This window comes from Gallinula chloropus (assembly GCF_964237585.1).
Source record: "Gallinula chloropus genome assembly, chromosome: 1".
NCBI lineage: Eukaryota > Metazoa > Chordata > Aves > Gruiformes > Rallidae > Gallinula > Gallinula chloropus.
In genome coordinates this window covers 24,691,194-24,710,384 of record NC_140085.1, presented here as the reverse complement: position 1 = coordinate 24,710,384, position 19,191 = coordinate 24,691,194, and the positions used below count along the sequence as shown (strand labels likewise).

At 38.0% G+C, this 19,191-nt stretch overlaps 1 protein-coding gene across 1 annotated transcript in view; it reads right to left on the bottom strand.

Moving 5' to 3' along the window:
* Positions 1 to 2,342: 2,342 nt before the first annotated feature.
* The window catches only part of GNPTAB (N-acetylglucosamine-1-phosphate transferase subunits alpha and beta), a gene marked incomplete at its 5' end in the record, with an annotated part of 47,705 nt that continues 30,856 nt past the window's right edge, over positions 2,343 to 19,191 (bottom strand). Inside the window, 9 exons of the mRNA XM_084263005.1 lie at positions 2,343 to 3,718; positions 4,867 to 4,957; positions 6,319 to 6,486; positions 10,087 to 10,185; positions 11,868 to 11,953; positions 14,534 to 14,647; positions 15,604 to 15,823; positions 16,078 to 16,277; positions 17,302 to 18,386. Of these exons, the coding sequence (XP_084119131.1) occupies positions 3,641 to 3,718; positions 4,867 to 4,957; positions 6,319 to 6,486; positions 10,087 to 10,185; positions 11,868 to 11,953; positions 14,534 to 14,647; positions 15,604 to 15,823; positions 16,078 to 16,277; positions 17,302 to 18,386 (2,141 nt within the window). The 3' untranslated portion in view covers positions 2,343 to 3,640. The remainder of the gene's footprint in view (positions 3,719 to 4,866; positions 4,958 to 6,318; positions 6,487 to 10,086; positions 10,186 to 11,867; positions 11,954 to 14,533; positions 14,648 to 15,603; positions 15,824 to 16,077; positions 16,278 to 17,301; positions 18,387 to 19,191) is intronic.

Below are 19,191 nucleotides of genomic sequence, written 5' to 3'. Positions count from 1 at the left end.
AACAGGAATTTCTTCCTACTGAAATGGTATGTTGTATTTGTCGCGCAACTTTCCCCAAGCTACTTTGAAGATAAGTGCGTTTTCTTGCTTACATGGACCTGTTAATGGTCACTTCTGTAACAGTTTCCACCTGTAAGGATATTCAGTCAAACTGGTTTAGGTTTGAGGCGATCCTGTGGATTATCCATCAGAGATATTTCTAAGAACAGGGTAAAAAACCAACCACCTTGCAAACAGGGCTAGTAGGTACATATTTGATTCTGCTGTAAAACAAGGAGATGAATTATGAAACTTTTTAAGGCTCCTACCTGCTGGGCTTCCATCAAGTTACAATGTATTTCCTCATGTCCAGTATGGCATTCCCCAGAAGCTATGCCAATATTCTATTTTACAATGCAGAAGTGATAAACCGTGAAGAACAATCTGATTTTCCAAACCATCCCACACAAGACAGACAAATACACATACGCCATTTTTAAGAATCCTGGCAAAATGTCATTTTATCATTTATCTTTATTTTTAGCTATTATGCCTCTGCATTCTGTAATCTAACTACTGCAGTTTCTGTATTTGTGTTTACAAATGCACTGCACTCTTAAAATTCCAAACTTTAGTAATACTAATTTTTAGATATTCCTCGTTTTCGTAAATATTCAAGAAGTAAAATATCTAATTAGAATGAAAAGGGCGTCATTGTAGTCATTAAATACACAAGTAGCAAAGTACTTTTTTTCCTTCGTGCTTTACCAACAATAGAAATGATATAATATACAAGAGGAAATAGCAAGGTACTGAATTGTTGCTGAAATACTTCTTCTCTTGCTACCTTTGACAGCAAGAGGTATGAAGCATTTTGAATTAATTGTCATAATGTATATTTTTTAAAATCCTTCAAAAACAATAGGATTACTTGGAAGACCAAAATCATAAAAATAATAATAATTGTAAAAAAAATTGGAAAGTAAAAAGCTATTTTTAATTAAAATTATCCTCAAATGAGAAAAATATCAAGATTCATTCTGCTTTTCAACTAATGCAGCTGTTGAAAACGTGATTTATGGAAGAAAGTACTGGTATGGCATCTGGCTGTGCATATCTCTGCGCTGCCAATGCACTTCAACTTTAAACTGGAAGCATCTATTTTATCTTCCATACTAGCACTTTTCTTTCTGCTGAAAACCAGCACACAAAGCAGAGCTCCCCAGACCCTCCCACAGACTTGCCACCTCACAAACCAATACTCCAGGAAGACCCAGTAGTAGCCTTCCAGTACCTGAAAGGGTCTGCAGGAAAACTGGGGAGGGACTCCACCTATCCCGGTGGAGTGACCTGGTTTCGCCAGTTCAAGTATTTTCAATCCCGAGTTATGTATTTAATAGCTATTTTCCAGAGCAATTCACCTCCTTTTTTTTTTTTTTACCTTGCCCAAGAAGATGTGAAATAAACCAGCATTTGTGAGAATTTCCTATGAGGGGCTTTTCATCATGGTGGACCACCTGTTTTTACCTCAGTGCAACAAGGAAGATACAGGTCCACACCACAGCTACCAGAGGTTTTCAGGGGAAGCTACTAGGATGTCAAAGGCTGATGAGCACCACGGTCTCCTAACCTTGTTCCTTATTCTCCACCCAAACACCTTTCATCCCTCTTCCTCTATCCTGCGATGGGCTCTTCTCCACCCTGACCACCTCACTCCCGCCAAGTGCTCACCACGGCCGCCGCCAACTCGCACGGCGGGAACCCACCAGCGGCGGTGAGAGGGCGCCTCACGCCGTACCGCAAGCAGAGGGTACACCGCTTCGCTCGTAGCCACTCACCCCGCCCAGCACCAGAGCCCCGGCAGCCCTAACACAACTGACGGGGAAGACGCGACACGATCGCGCCCCTCAGCACCTCCCACCCCGTGGAAAAAGGCGGGAAGGCGGGCGGGCCGCACACTAAAGGGGTGGGGCCCATGGGCAGTGGCAGACCCACTGCGGCCGCAGGAGCAAGACCTGCAGTACAGGCCGGGCATTAGTGCTAAACAGAATGCCACGGACTTACCTTCAAAGTGTTTAAACAAAAGCGAATGGCAAACTACCTAACTGCAACAGGAAAACAGCCTTAAAACTTCAGTTGAGTTTTTCCAGCTGTTTAGGAAAAAAAACACCCCACACAGTTCCTAGCAAAATCCATCTAGTAACAGTTTGAAGTGTAAGAAGCTATCAAAGCTGTCTTGTATTTCTTGAGATGTCTCATTTTCTGCTAGGCTGAAGTTCCACAGCTTTAAACTACTTATTTATATTCTACATGTATATATATTGCTAGCATGAAATACAACCTTGAAACTGCTTGCATTTTTTCAGTGTTCAAAAATTTGATTTTACTTTGAAAGTCCACTCATTCTTTAAATTAATATTAAATTATCATTGTTGGAAGTTTAACAGAAAAATAAAACTTTTAACATAATGATACATACACATTAATGAAGGATTTAGCGAAATGGGTGAGTTTTGGTTTACTTTAAAATGGAAGCAACAGACAAAACTTTTTACCACATTCTAGTTCATTACAAAGCAAATCAAGTGTCTTACAATACATACACGCATATATTTTTGTACATCATCTGATTACAAAAATTAATGCTTTTTTGAATACTGCCAGTAAAATCAACTGAAGATACACCACCAAAGTTTTCTGCTTCAAAAGATTCAGTATCCTTTCCCACATAAAATCACACAAACTCAGCAATACACAGGGCCAAATCCTGTGAAATTTAAAACCACCAAAGCTTCAAATGCCAGTACAAATAATTTCTTTTTTTTTTTTTTAAGTGAAACACTGCTCCCATCCATTAAAAGAGTTTGTTACCCATTCATATAGAGAGGCACTTTTGCTTTTATATTTACAATGTTTGTAAAATTCTATCCCTTGATCATTTTCATTTGATTACAACCCTCTCCATATAATCAAGAAATAATACCATCATATTCTTTGGAATATAAATACACCAGATATAAATTATCTTTCAAATAACTATTAGTTGTTCTTTTAATGTATTTTGTGTGTTTGGGTTTTTTTTTTCATTAGGATGCATTTCTTCCAAATCCCAATTATACATTACAAACAGGGGGATGAACTGTCACTGTGCATTAAAGAATGTAAATGTATACTAAATCTAAATGAAAAGTTACATATCTCAATTTCCCTGTAGGGCTAAAAAACCCCAGCAGCAACGACAGAAATTCACAAAATGTTTTGGAATGCAAGATCAACCTGTTCAGTTGATGCCAAACAACTCTGCCTTCCAACATTTTATCTAGTTGGCAACATCCACTGCAATAAATGCAGCTACATTTCTTTAGGTAACCCTTTTTATAAAAAAGGATAACATGGCCATGAACTAACAGTTGTAAAGTAAGATCTGTTGAAAACTCCCTATGTACAGATTCCGTGCAATTATTGTTGGTCTTTTGCATTGTCACCGCTCCAGCAGCTTGTATATCATGAAGAGTACTGTGGAGATTCTAACTGTAGATGCATGATTTTTTTCTTCATATCAACGCAGTTAAATTGTCAAACCATAAGAGACACTTATGAGAGACAGATTTTAAATGCTTATCACATCTTGAGGTAGACTGATGTCCAAAATAAAGCTCTTCTACACTTTGATTCGTTCATGACCAACTTCTTTTTGGATCCTTCTCCTTGGAAAAATCTTTCGTTTAAGTGCAATTAGCTGAGGGGAGAAAAAAAACACAATATTTAGTTTTCTGCTGGGCTAGAGGTGCACAGGTGGTCAGGCTTTTATCCTAGAAATGGTAAAATCTGTACCATCCATGGAAGTTAAGTCAATACTGTCTGGTTTTTGTGCATTTTTTTTCACTGCACAGGAAGAAAATTATTTACTCAAATTCACCTATTAGGCGTGCACATTTCCACTGGTCCTCTCAACAACCAGAATAAAAACAGAAAGTGAAAAATACAGTATGCCTGCCTATATTCTGATTATTTTAAAGTTAATTTGTAAATTTAAACTAATATAACAGAAGGCTACATTCAGTTTCTTAAAGATAAACACAAAACTGGTGTCTTAGAACAGTATTTACACATCTAACTATACTACCAAGTTGAGCACCCCCTTCCAAAACCAAGATACTAATGGAGAGAAAAGTTTTCTAAAATACACAAAAGGTTGAAAGTCAAGGGAAAGAGTCATGCAAAAGTTACAGGTGGGAAAAAAATAATCAAAAGCCAACCTTTCAAGAATTACACCCTCTTCATCAGACCACGGAAAGAGTTACTTAAGGCCCCAACCTGCAAAGAATTACCCAAATTATTTGTTCCATTGACTCCCTCTAAGGTTAGCAGGATTATTCATGTTCAAGAAAGCTATTTTATGCTTGCAGCAATGGAGGGTTTGCTCTTTTTTTTCCTCTGAGTCAGAACCACAGTGTTGAGAATTCAGTAGGAGTCTTTGCCATTACTTAGGAATTCTTCAGGACTACAGTAATGCTATTACTTACATTTTTCTTCCTTTAAACTTACTTTGTACCTTTACCAATGCATGGGTTACAATACCAAGAATTTAAGAAACAATTACTGATTTTGAGCATCTAAATACAGCACACTGATGATGGACTTGATAGTCACAAGTCACCTGAAAATTGAATACCACACTCCCTCCTCCCATACGACTCTTTTGAAGGAATGTCACCTTGTTGACTGAAAAATTGAAGCAACCTAATCATTAGTCATGTTAACTTCCTTTACAAAGAAAAATCCTAGTACTCTTCAAAACCTATTTTTTAAAAAATCCATCTTATGTTATCCTGAAGATATAGCAACCTGTTAAGCATTATAGATTTAGTAAGATTTTAATTTTACCTGTTCAGCAAAAAATGAGATGACTGTAAATACAATAAGTGTTACTAGAACACAATGGGTCCAGAATTTGAGCTTGTCTCTATATGCCCTCCTGCACAAAGGAAACAGAAAAACAGCCTCATGTATTACAAATGCAAATACATAAAGTTTAGAGTTTCTATGAAATAGGCATATAAAGTATTTTCCAAAATTTAAAGAGCAGTTACAAAAAGGACAAAGTCTCTCTCTTCACAAAGAGCTACATGGACCAGACAATGGGCAACAGGTGCAAGATGGACTAAGAGACACAACATCCTGATAGAAGAAATTTTTTTCCAGTGAGAGCAATCATTCACTGGAGCCACCTCCCCAGGGACATGGTGAAATTCCCACCACTGGAGGTTTTTAAGACACAGTTGGACAGGATGCTAAATAATCTCATCTAGCTTCCCTTTCTCACCATATGTTGAGCCACATAATCTTTCAAGGTCCCTTTCAACCTGGGCTGTCCTATGATTCTGTAAAACATATGATAAATATGGATTTCCACTAGCATTTCAGCATGCTTTAAGCCACCCTGGTAGAAATCTGTTCTAGATACAAACAAGGCAAAATAAAGTGTTCTTTTTAAGCTAAAAAGGTCTTGACGGATGTCCTCATAAAAGGAAGATAACAGTATGTCTACTCCTTCATCCAAATTTCTGCAGCTAACTACTGAAATAAGTTTGCCCCTCCCCGGCTCTGCCACTGCTACAAAGCAGGGCTTTTTAGCACTCCAGTCCATGCTTATTCTTAGAACCTGCAACCCTTTTCATTCATCCTACAGTTCCTCTAATACTTTCCTTACTACCAGCTATTTCTCATAATTTACTTATCAGCATCAAAATTACTGTACTGGTTGTCTCACTTTTATCACTGTGCCCGCCCACCTTTTGCTTGTATTATCAGCTACCCCAAGTTCTGAAGTCATTATTTATAAAATGCAAGAGGTAAACACATATAAAAAATTCATACATTATGTAAAAATGAGACATGTCTTTTTCTGATGATTACCCATCTGACTGTTGCTATTTGACAGATTGTTAAATAACAATGACTTAGTGAGAAATGTAATAGTTTATATTGCCCCATGCAACAGGCCTTAACAAACAATGGGGTGGGGTTTTACATTTGTAAAGAAAGGCAGAAGTCCTTATTTTTAGTTTTTTAGTTTTTAAAAAAGCCTTTTCCTTTGAAGTTAGGGCCAATCAATAAAATAAGCAACAGAAAAACACAAGTCCTGAAAACCTCAATTTTACTCCATTCAAATATTTTCATGTTATTTGTACTATTAACTCCTTAATGGCAATACTAGAAGAAAGAAGAGAAGCAACAACAAAAAAAAAACCACAAAAAAAAAAGACTTGAAGCAACATGTTTTATTATCATATGCTATTGCACCAGAATAACTCAAAAAGAATTTGTGTAACATACCATTCCTGGAGCTCATGCATGTGAAGGAAACGATTCCGATACTCTCTTGGCAGTTCAAATTGGGAAGGTACAGGAAACATTGATTCATAAAAATCCCTAAGCACTGCTTTCACTGTCTGAGCATCCTTATGATTGTGATCGATGTTGTCATTTAGGCAAACAAACTTTCTAGAAACAAGAAGTCTTTGTTAGAATGTTTCCTTTAATAATATTGCAAAGGTTCTTGGCAAACCAAGAACTCAAACAGAATCCTTTTTAAAAAAAATTGATACTTTAATGCTTTTAAAACCAAGTTGATATATTTGGTACTGCCAACCAGTTTCTTTAGTGCTGCATCACTGAAAATTTTATTTTAGTTCTGAGAGTACTAAGGCTGAATCAAAGCCTCTGAGGATGAAACAAGCCACATTTCTCTCCCGTGTATTTACGTAACGCTGCCACCTAATGGACACTCTTATTCTTCATCCCAGAGGCCACCACTGGACCCAGAGAGTGGGTCAGAAAGCCAGCATTATGATTTGGGTGAGGGATTTTACAGTTTTAAAGTTTCTTAAGTAACAAAATGAGCTCCACTGTAGGAGGTAAACATACTAAATTATTGATATTTTACTGTGTATGCTGCACCCTTCAGAGAAGGTCAACACAAAACCCATAGAAGACTGTGTAACAAGGCAAAGCTTAGTCCCCACTTCCTGGGAATACTGTACACACTGGACAGAACGTGACTTTAATCACAGACCCAAAGCTGAACTTGCATAATCAATTGAAATACAAAAATTAACAACCTGAATTTATACAGAAATCACTATGACCAAACAAGCATGCTCCTAATAATGCCTCTTACAGAGTTTTGTTTCTCATATAAGAAACACACAACAATCTAAGTTACTGCAACTTATTGAAAATAAACCAGTAGTGAGTGTGCTAGACTGCTATGTACCCTTAGGCTACTCTGACCTGATGCTAGACAGCAAAAAAATCCCTTTCCCACTTATGGGCAAGGTTATGTGCTTTATTTATATTGTGAGATACAAGACCCTTACATTCTCCCCAGAGGGAGAAATCATATCTGGTGACATATGCCTTGCAATTGCTAACCTTTGTAAATAAGTACTTCTGGTCAGCTGTATTCTCTATAGTATGGTGTGCTCTTTCAAAGAGCAAAGTTCAGACTTCTACATGAGGCTGGGAATAAGCCTAACTCTAGAGCAGTGAATCAGCCTACAAAGGGCTTTACCATTTTACCTCAGTCTGTGCTGAACCTGGTGTACTTGGTAACCTTGCTCTAGACACTTACCTACAGAGAATAAACAGTCAAATTGCTACGTCTGAGAAGACCAAAATATGCCTCTCCTCTTCAGAGATGAGCAGGCTATGTCTACACTATCAAGTAATACTAGGCAAAGCAGCTGGTTATGGCAATCATGTCTACACCAAGAGCATTCTGGGAGTTGCAAACTATCTCTGACCTTGTCCCTTGGACTGGCAGCTCATTAGCCCTGGGAATGCAGTAGCTGCTCTCTTGAAGTGTACACCCCTGTTTAGCTCCATCTGAAAGAGATACAGCTTACAGACGGAGAGGTTGCTACATGCAGCAAACCAAACCACAGGAAGTGGGAGTGATGAGGATATTAAGCCATTTCAAAGGGTAAGACATTAATCCAAAGGAAAACAGATATGAAATTCCTTTGTGCACCCCAGAATTAATTCCTAGATGATTAAGACTTGGACTTTTCCTTAAGGATGCAAAACAAACATTTTCGGCAGAGCACTAGGTGAACAATACCTTTAGTTCATCCCAAGACAGACAGTGAGTACTTATTTTTAGAGACTGTCTATAATTATTATGTACTTTTATATGCAGGGAAAGTATGGCAAAAAGAAAGAAATGGCGAACCTACATAGCCATGCTGGCTCTCCTTTGTTAACAAGATACAGCCACAGTACTGCCTATATTTTGCAGAAATACAGCCCAAGCAATTGACTCAATCTCACTTCACAAACCAGACAGCAATCTGGGACTACAATACACTGTTGTTCCTTTTAAGAAAATTTTAAGAAAAAAACAAACTCAAAACAACCCCCTGAAAAAAAGGCCTCTTGAGGTTCCTGATACGATGGACTAGACAGACACCCTTACTCAAAGGCATCCTCATCTAAGCATGCAATCACTCCACAGAATGGGCAATTCCATTTTAAATTGCTAGAAGGCCTCAATCCATTAAGAACACTCATACCACAACCAACATAGCATCAGGATAAGTCTGACATCAACAAACACCCTTCAAAATACGAAGACAGTGATTGCAAGCATGAACTTGAACACTGAAGGTGAGACACCTCCTTGGACTTAACAGGTGGCTTGAAATCACACCTGTATTTCAAGAAATAGTTCTAGCCAACAGATACTCAGAAATGGAGAAGGAATGTAGGGCAGGAAGAATAATAGCACCACCCACTTTTCTTCTGAACTGGGTCACTGTGGGAAGTAGTAGGAGTTACGTGGCCAGAGGGCACTGTTGCAAGGAGGTGCAATTAGTTACAAAATACCGAAGTTGCAAAATCCCTGAAGACTAGCATTCCCCTTTCTGAATGAACGACCTAGGCAAGCAGTACAATATAAAAGGCAATTGAAAACATGTTTTTTATTTATAAATGCAAATAATGGTGCCTTCACTGGTAGCTGAGATTACTCAATAGCTTGTGGTGACCTGCAAGAGAAGGTTTCACTTTCTCTGGTCCGAGGTACCTGGTCCTACTTTCCTCCTTGCTCTTTTTTGACACTTGTAGAACTCTCCTTGAGGCCAAACTTACTAAACTAGCAGAAAATTCTCTAGTTTTCTGAACACAGAAGCAAGATGCAAGACAAGAACTGGCAACTGAGACAAAGGAAGGAGAGGAGATGGGTGGAGGCATCACTTCTAAAACAGCTAGCTATTAAAACATCTCAGCATGTCTCGCTGAGCACCAGTCTTATGCAATGGGCTCAGGTCTACAATTAAATGCTTCTGTGAAGCAGATTCAGACCTGAGTCTCAAGAACAGCATCCTTCACTCTGCAAGTCTGTTCCTCTGAAATCTGTTTGAGGGCATTTATTTTCCCTGTTTCTCTCTCAATCATTTCAGAAGCCTAATTCAACACTACAGAGCCTACTTAAGATTTGGGTATCCAAACCATTCCCTATTGCACAGTGGAGAAATAGAAAAAACTCCCTTCTGGCTTTGGATGGTTTCTCACCAAGTATTAAAAAACCCAAAAAAACCCCAACAACCAGCAAAAAAATAACTGAACAACAAACCAAACCGTCTTGTCATGTTGTAACAAAGTGTGGAAAGCACAGTTGATATGCAAACCTGGTTTTGTAGCAAAATAATGCATTTCTAAGATTTATTTTAAAATTGCTACATAAAGTAGGTCAAAATGCCCTCCTTTTAAAAATAAAACTACTTGCAATATAAACTGTATGCCCTCTATAATGGCAAAAAATAAAGCTTCAATAATAGCTGAATCTTACCTGCTAATTTTAAAAGGTTTTAGATATATAAAAAAATATAACAGCAATTAATGATATAATCTCTATTATAACACAAAGAACAGCCATTTAGCTTCAGTTAAATAGAAAAAAAAGTACTTCTGGGTAAAACTGGTCTTGATCTGTAATATACTGCATAGAAATACATTGCAATAAATGGTATTTCAAAGCACAAACAGTTGAAGCAGAAAATTAAAGCCACCTCAAAACTTCATGGCAATTGTGAAACAGGATACCTGGGATTTTTTCGTATGTCATCCAGCTGACCAACCACATGAGAAACATTTGTGCGAATCATTTTGAAGGCTATTTCCTCTTCTCCCATGATTTCAAACCTTTTTGTTAAAAATACATATATTAATACAACAACCTAAAGTCAGGTTTAATAAATATTAATTTAACATTTTATAGAATAGCTTCTTTTTATGTGTCCAACCTCTGTTAGAATTTATAGTTTGGTATCTATCAGTATATTTACTAATATTCTTATACAGATCCACTTTCACATACATTAGTAGCCACTCATAAACAAAATAATTGAATTCTAACACAAATTATGCAAACTACATGTTTAGACATGAGTAACAATTAATTACAATTTTTTGTTAAAAACACCATTTACAACTGATTTAGAATAACACTTCTGTCATGAGAAAATACATTCTTCTTATCTAATCACCAATCACCAAAAAATTTTAAATATCATTATGGAGGAATATATAACACTGCTGCCTTAAATACAAACAAAACCATCCTCACCCACCCAATTAATAACTTGCAGACACAACAAGCCTATGAAATGGAGAAGTATATAATTTCTAAAGGCTATCTTGAGTTTAAAAGGGGGTCAAAATGATCTTTCAACAGTCTGAGTAGAGGCACTTTTAATCAAGTTTCCTATCTTGATATAAGACCCTGTCAGCTCCTCGAAGTCTCACCTGAGAACACACTCCATTTAAGCAGCTCACAAAATTGATAATACAGTTACTCAACATTAAAGTTCAACAGAACAAAACACCAGCTTCTATCTTAAACTGCTTACAGTAATATATTTATATCGTTAAGCACAGCAAATCCTTGTTTCCAGCCCAACATTTTTCAATCTCATTTGTTGTGTTAGCTTTCAAGCTTTAGCATAAACTTTCCTGTGAAGGGAATTCTTTACAAGGCTTACAGCACAACTTGAGCTGCTAGAAATCGATGTATAAATGTCCAAAACCTGCCCTAAACCTTCTACAGCATTATTTAACTTTGCAGTCATTCCAGGAGCAAACCTCCATGCTTTCCAGACTCCTGCACGCTCCCATGCCCAGCACCACTGGCGAGGCAACGGACAGGAGACAAGGCTGTAAGCTCCATGCCAGCAAACAGCCTGACGAGCACACCACTGGCTTCCAGGTTTTAGAGAAGAAAGATCTAAGAGAAGCGGATTTCAGGAAGATCTATGCAAGTTAACAGTTACCCAAGCAAACCCACAGTCATGATCATGGTTTGTCCTGCCCTCTTCCAAAATGGGATGGAAAGCCTCTTCTTGTCACCCACCCATCCTGTCTCTCCTCCTCCTTGCAGGAAAATTACATGGGCTTTGCTTTCCTTTTTTAAGCTTCAGAGAAGAAAGGTCGAAAGCAGATTTACAGCTCAAAGGTACACAACAGCTCTTTTCCCCTTTTTATGCTGCTTTAACTGCCCTCGCTCACTACATATAGTCAGTTAATACAACTATCTTAAAATAGCCTGGCTTATACTTGTACAACACAAATTAGGATCTGGCCCAAGATGATACAAATTGCATGGAAATACTTAGTTTAGTAAGACACCACAAAAAACCCCACATCATTCTGCACAATGAAATACACATAAATAGATACCAGTGTATTTCTTCAGTTCCGCTGTTAAAATAAATTGAGCTAAGACTTCTTAATACACACATACAATTGTTGGTCCTATATGTATTTGTATCTCTTCTTACTGCTTTACAGGACCTAGCACAGCTTTTCACAGGACTGTAACAACATACCTGTATTTGTTTTTGTCCTTGTATGCCTTACGAATTCTGTCAGTCACAGGTTTGCAATTAGTCACCAGGTTTTTTGTTACTGGAGGCTGGAAAAAAAAACCCCACCACTGCTTAGATTACAGGTTACTGAAAATTTACAGGAGTTTGTTATACCAATGTGCTCTGTAGAAATTTTATATTACAGCTAGAAATGCCTGCATACACTTTGCTCTCCTGGAATGGAAACCACTAATTTCTTGATCAACTGTTGAGAGGAGAAACCAAAAAAAAAAAATTATTCTGGTGCATCACATGATGATTCCCCACACAAAAATTATACGAAAACTGCAATTTTTTGCTTTTTTTTTTTTCCAAAAACACAACAACTTCTACATTTAATCCTCAATAAAATATTCAGAACTTTTAGCTTTTTTGACAGCTGTCTGACATTCCGCTGGTAGAGGCCACCAGGAACACTGGCCAAGCAAACTCTGCGGAACAGCTGATATATATTAGGCCTTATTTCTATCATAAGATATGTTGAAACAATTCTGCGAAATAAAATTCCTATTCTCAAGGGATACTTCTATGGCAGCAGACTCATTCCAGGAAATCTAGCTGTTGCAGACAACAGAAGTAAAAATAAATTAGGTCTCTGTGCTAAACACTAATACTATTTTGTCATTATTTGGACTGATTGATCACATTAGTACATTAAGCATTACTGCTTATTAGTAGTTATTTTACTAGCTCTCCAAAAAGATTAAAGTAATTTGACATAATTCTCAACCACTGAGACTTATTTTTAACCCCATCTTAAAACACATTCATGGCAGCCATCCTTTATTACTAATCTTCAAAGGTTTTGCTTCAAAGAATTTTGGAAACTGAATTGAGAGTCACAATCAAGTAAGGCTGCACTGGATGTAACGGCCTCAGGCTGTTCAGGATTCTCAGGTTCACACTTCAATTTCTTCAAAACAGGCTGATTTGGTATATATAACTTTGCTGAATTCAGACTTAGGGGAAAACAATTAAAAACCTGGTAACATAGCTTGCTAAGAATACAAGGCAGGATAGGTGTCCACAGAGGAGAAGAAGAAAAAAGGAAAAAAAAGAAAAATAGTCATCCACATACATGTATCTACACATACATGTATCTACACACACAGACTGTGGAGATCTCTACTATGATATGTATGTGCTGAGGGGTCAATGATGCTGTTCTTCTACCAAACAGGTCATGATCAGTACTCATCAAAATTACAGCTTTGATACAGTACTGGTTTGAAGCTATGAAACATTTAGCAAACAACATGCACGCTTTTTTTTTTTCTTCAATATGCATGATGATTGCAGGTTGATGCAGGAATTGTCATTGTAAAAGAAATCTACACATTAGTATCAGATCTAAAGACTCCTAGCAGATATGATAATTTAACCACTAAAATAGAAATTAAGGACTTAAAAAAATTAAGAACATCTAATCCCAAACCCTCGGTTTTCACACAATCAGAGAATGGTTGGGGCGGGAGGGACCTGAGGAGCTCATATGGCCCAAAAGCTCTGCTCATGCAGGGCCACCTAGTGGCAGTTGCCCAGGACTACGCCCAGATGGCTTTTGAATATCTCCAAGGATGGAGACTGCCCACAAGTGGGCGACCTGCACTACTGCTTGGTGACCCGTCTTGATGTTCAGTGGGAACCTATTATTTTCAGTTTGTGCCTCCAGGCCTGTTACTGGGCACCACTGAGAAGAGCCTGGTTCCATCATCTTTGTGTCCTTCTTCAGATACTTACACTCATTAATGAGATCCTCCTTGAGACTACTCTTCTTCAGACTAAGCATTCCCAAATCTCTCAGCCTTTCCTCATAAGAGAGGTGCTCCAGTTCCTTCATCAACTTCACAACTGTTCATGACCCTTCATCAGTATGTTCATGTGTCCCTTGTACTGAGGAGCCTGGAACTGGACCCAGCACTCCAGCTGTTGTCTCACTGGTGCTGAATAGAGGGATCACCTCCTCAAACTGCTGGCAACACTCCCCCTAATGCAGCCCAGGACACCACTGGCCCTCTTGATGCAAGGGCACATTGCTGGTTCATGTTCAACTTGGTGTCCAATAGGACTCCCAGGTCCTTTTCTGCCAAGCTGCATTCCAGGTGGGTAGCCCCCAGCATGACACTGGTACCTGAAGTGCTGGACTTCCCACTTCTCCTTTCTTAACTTCATAAAGTTTCTGTCAGCCCATTTTTGGAAGTTAGTTACTCTAAAAGCCTTCAAGTTAGGAAGAATTGTACTAAATAGGTCCATCTGATGGTTTGGTGGGGTTTGGATTTTTTTATTTCATTTTGGTTTTAAATACATGGGTTCTAATTTAAGATGAAGTAAATGGGAGTTCTCGTCAGAGAGGTATTGGGTTTATTGTCTTTTTGGTTCAGTGTATTTTCTTAACAAGAATGGCTTTTTAAATCCCATATATAACATTCAAAAGCTCAGCTTTTCTGTTTTTGAAGGAAATAAAGTACTTTCTAAGTGAGGAAGTAGCTTGTAAAATTTTCATTTTATAACACTTACTTCTTAATTTTGTAAATACTTTCCTTACAGATATCAAACCAGCTTTTCAAGCACAGTAAATATATGCTCAAGAAAGAAACCAAGCATCTGTTAAGACCAATGTTTCTTACCAGATTGGGATCATAATATGCTTCTTGAGTTGGTGGAATTATGTGGATCTGAGTGATGTTTGCAGGAAGAGATTTAGAGCAATTTATCAGCATTTGTTCTAGACCTGTCAAATCCTAATAGAAAGAGAAGGGGGGGTGGAAAAAAAAAGATAATGTTGTTTTGTCACTAACACAATTCTAAAAGACCAGGGTGCACAGACATTCATTTTATTTATGTAATAAGTTTCCATGCTACTGTTAGAAAAAGAAGGTTGAATATTCAACAGATGCTGTTCAACTGCTGCTGAGTATGGAAATCCCCGTATGTATCACCTCATCAAGGAGGTGAAAACACACCTCTAATGATGATGTCAGGACAGAATTCCTAAACCAGCAGTGGCCTATTAAATCCCAAATCAAGCAAAGACAACAGTGAAAGGACAGGAAGAAGGTTTTTGATGAACGTAGAAGTCAGGAACATGCTAAAGCATGGCTGTGTTCCAGCAATGCCAACGATTTCGCTATTGCAAGAACAAGTTTTTATTGGCTTATGCGTATTCCTCTCTGTAAAGCAGAAATAGACAGTTACCAGAAAACTAAATTGTCTGTGTAGGACTCTTAGTACATGTCTCTCTTGTTTATCAGGCCCCCAGAAACACAGAAATGTGAACCTTCTTATGTGGTCACAGCACTTACTAGTTAGTATGACTTCTCTGCTAGCCCTTATCTTACCTCTTCAGGCTACAAATTCCTTAGAGCAAGGACTGTCTTTTACTGTGTGCAAGAACCAAAGTAAGCACAGCAGGATCCCACTCTTGCAGTGGCTTTTACCTGTTGACATCTTTACTGACAAACTTACACTAACTGCTTTCTTGAACTTGAACACCAGCGTTCTGTTTCTCTGTCGCTAGAATTGTTGGCTCCACACGTCAATGATCAAGTAGAACACAACATTATAATCTCCAGGTAAAATTTAAGTATTGCCAAATATTACAGATGCCGTAAGCAAGAGTAAAGATTGAACGTATTTTAAATGGTTTTGGACAACAAAACTAAAGCTATGCTAAATGTTATTGGCAATGAAAGAGTACCTGCAAACTCAAAGGGAGTTCGTGGATTCTTGTTGCCAACGTGCGAATCTCTCTGTCAGACAAAATGCCCGACTGGTCCGTGTCAACCTCATCAAAGATCTGAGAAACGTTCAGTGGCTGGACAGCGCTCATAAGGTAGTAGAAATACGAGAAAGCAAACTGCATGTCTTCTGAGTGCCGCACTTTGTGAAATGACGTCTTGTCAAACTCCTCTGGGAACCTTTGTAAGAATGGAAACTAATTTAGTGCTCCAGTTTCTTAAAGTGAAATATTCTTTACCTCAAAACAAATTCTCATCTAGAATTTTAAAAAGGTTCTCAGAAGTCTCCTTATTTTAGCACAGTTTTCATGTTGTTATAAATTCCCTGTCACCCTTTTCAGAACACATCAACGCACTGAAAATAGCTGTAAGCACGGCATCAACAGAAAGGCAGAACTAACTACAGTTTTACATTCTTCCAAAGACACACTCACATATCCTGCAGCTCTTGCATAACAGTGCGATCAATCATGTGAGGCATATGAGCAGGGACTTTCCGAGATGTAAATCCAAATTTGCCGTTTAAAAGTTTATTTACGTATCGAAGGGAATCAGCAAATGTATCTTTCAGCTGCCTTCCAAAGTGTTTACCATCAGTAAAGTACGACATTTGTTTGCGTAACAACTCTTCTTCCTAAACAGCAGAACAGGCATAAAATTGGGTGACATTACCAAAAAAGACCGAAAGCACTGAGCACATAAGAAAAAATTACATTTCCATCAGATGCCAACTTTCTCCAATATTTGAAAATGGGAAAAGAAGTTCTGAATATTTTTCATATTAGTTCTCTCTTTTAAAAGAAAAGACAAATGTAACCTTTTCCTTAAGATTTTCAGGCTTTGAGGAAAAGTAGTCTATAAAAAACCTCCTTAGCATTCATGCTCTGACACCACACACACACTAAAGTCTCTGTTTAGTATATTTATTTGCACTTCTGCCCCTTTTTTCTGATTATTCATGTGTATTTGACTAACTGAAATGCTATGAATATAAAGATTCTTCATGCAAAGTCCTATGTCAGATGAGCAGAAAGGAGTAGCCTTTTAAAAAAACACCACCTCTTTGCTGTTCGGAGTAGTGAAAAGCAGTTGCTACCAACTGAAGCACAGTCTTTACCTTCTCTTCTAGAGGTTTTCAAAACTCTGCCAGAATGCTTTGGCTGGAAGCAGAGGAAGCCTCCTACGTGTTTTCTTGACATGGTCTGGATATTCAGTTTTGTTGGCAGACAGTCAATTTAACTTTTACAACCCAAGTACTAACCATTGTACACTTTTTAAAACTTCTTTTTAATAGACTAAATGTAATTAAAAAAAAAAGAATTTTTCTGTTGTACCACTGTATGTCTGAACAACAGCACTGTGCCAACATATAATGAATAAAAAGTGACCCTGACTAAAAAGATAAACAAACCAACAACAAAAAAAAGCAGTAGAAAGGGAACAGAAATGTCTATTCTGCTTTTACCACCCAGTGTAGACAGGCCCAGATCATTAACAAATTAGATTTTATGTGAAAAGTTAAAAGCAGCTTTCAAAAAGATGTCTCTATCTGCCACAAAGGCAACACACATTCCAAATATATAGATCATATCAACAGTGTTCCACTAAACACAGGAAGATGCAGCTATTCCAATAGGCAACGATATTAAAATACTCACATCAAGAAGGTCCTTGAAATACTTCTTTTTCTCCCATGGCAAAAAGCCTTGGTACCTTCCATCATAAGACTGTAATTTTCTTCCCATTAGCCCCTCCCTCAATTTTGTATCCAACTGCACATGCCCTTTTACTCCTTCCATTCCCTGTGCATCTTCTCCAATATCTAAATTTGCAGTATGTTTTGATTTCTGGGTTTCCCTTAATAGGAATGTATTCAATACTTTTTCTCGAGTTTCATTTTTATTTCCCATGCTCTGCGAGGGAAGTGTGGATTTAGGCTTGGTTTTATAAACAGTCACAACGGTCCCCTTTGTCCCTGTAAGCCTTGAAGGAGCATCTTCATTGGGTTTTATTATTTTGCCATCTTTTACATCTTTATAAGGTTTCTGCCAGCTGGTATGGTTCTTCCAATCATCTGAATTACTATGCACATCCTTCTTTTCCAGGCCTGTAACACTCTTTATTGTAGTTAAGAACTGGAAAGGTCTCAGGAGAGCAGCCTTGGACAGGTTAAATCCTTTCAGAGTGATATCACCATTTAGTAGTTTTAAATCCAGGTTCTGCAGTGCTAGCTGAATATCTTCGGGAAGGAGAGACACGTTTACTGATGGTATTATCACCTCTTCATACAGAGTCTCTTTTGTGCCGTTGCGACGTCTCCTGACTCTTGGAAAGCGATTTTCTTCAGGAATATCCTCAAATATCATTTCAGCTTCTGGTACTGAAGTTGCAGTTTTAAAATCAGAGTTGGCTTTTTGCATGGAAGTTGTGTTCAGTTTTGGTTCCTCTCTAGTATCAGCTTCAACAGCTACCTGCATTTTAAACTCTTCATCATTTTTATTTAGAAACGTAAGGTTAAAATAGATCACAGTTGCATTCATGCCACTGTGCATCAGGAGGTGAATAGTCTTCCACTTGTTCGCGATCGAAGCATGCCGGACAATTGGATTATCACTATACGAACCCTCAATTCCTTTCTTGGCTATTTCACTGAAGCTCAAGTAAGGCAGACATTCACCTTTGGGAATAACGTAGTAGGTCTGATTAAGCTGAAGTGTCACTTTATACATCTCTTCAAAGTGATCTGGGAGAAAAAAAAAAGAAACCAAACAAATGTCTGTCAATTCACGGTGTGATATTTATCTTTCAGTTGTTTTCAACTGTAATACACCCAGACAGATTCACTATATTAGCAGCAAGACAGCTTTGTGAAAGAACACTTTCAAGTTGTCAAAGAACAACTTCTAGTTTCTTGCTCACCTACCTTTAATAATGAATGACTAGAACATACTCAGATGTATAAAGCTGCCAGACATTCCAATGGTAATTTTAAAAGCTAGTATAATTTATCACTCTTTCAGTCTCACCTCAAGTGGCTTATTATCACACATCACTTAAAATTCTGTATCAGTCATAAGAAACATGCCCAGAGTACGCATTTTCCACATTTTAGTAGACTAAGTTGCAGCAGCTAGATTTCACTACTGTATTGCATCTTGACTTGATACTTCCAAAATCAGATATGCTGAATCAAAATTCTCCCTCCCACAGCAAAGGATAGATTATCTGTCAGCTCACATGAACAAAACCTCACTGCCAGCCACAGAACTGCCAGTAACGTGTTTGTCTGAGCAGAGATGCAGGGGAGCTTCTGCTCTTCCAAACAGGCCAAATTCTTCCATTTCTGTTCCCCTGCCTATGCCACACAATATTCTCAGTCACTTCATTCAGTCCTGCTAGTCTTTCGTATCAAAATAAACTTCAGACAACTTGATGGGTAATTGAAAGTAGCCTTTGGCAAGAGCCCAGAGCCAGGCTTGAACTCCTGCTGCCAGCACCAGAGAGGTTCTTTAAATTTCTTAACCACTGTGGGTATCATTAAATCAGGT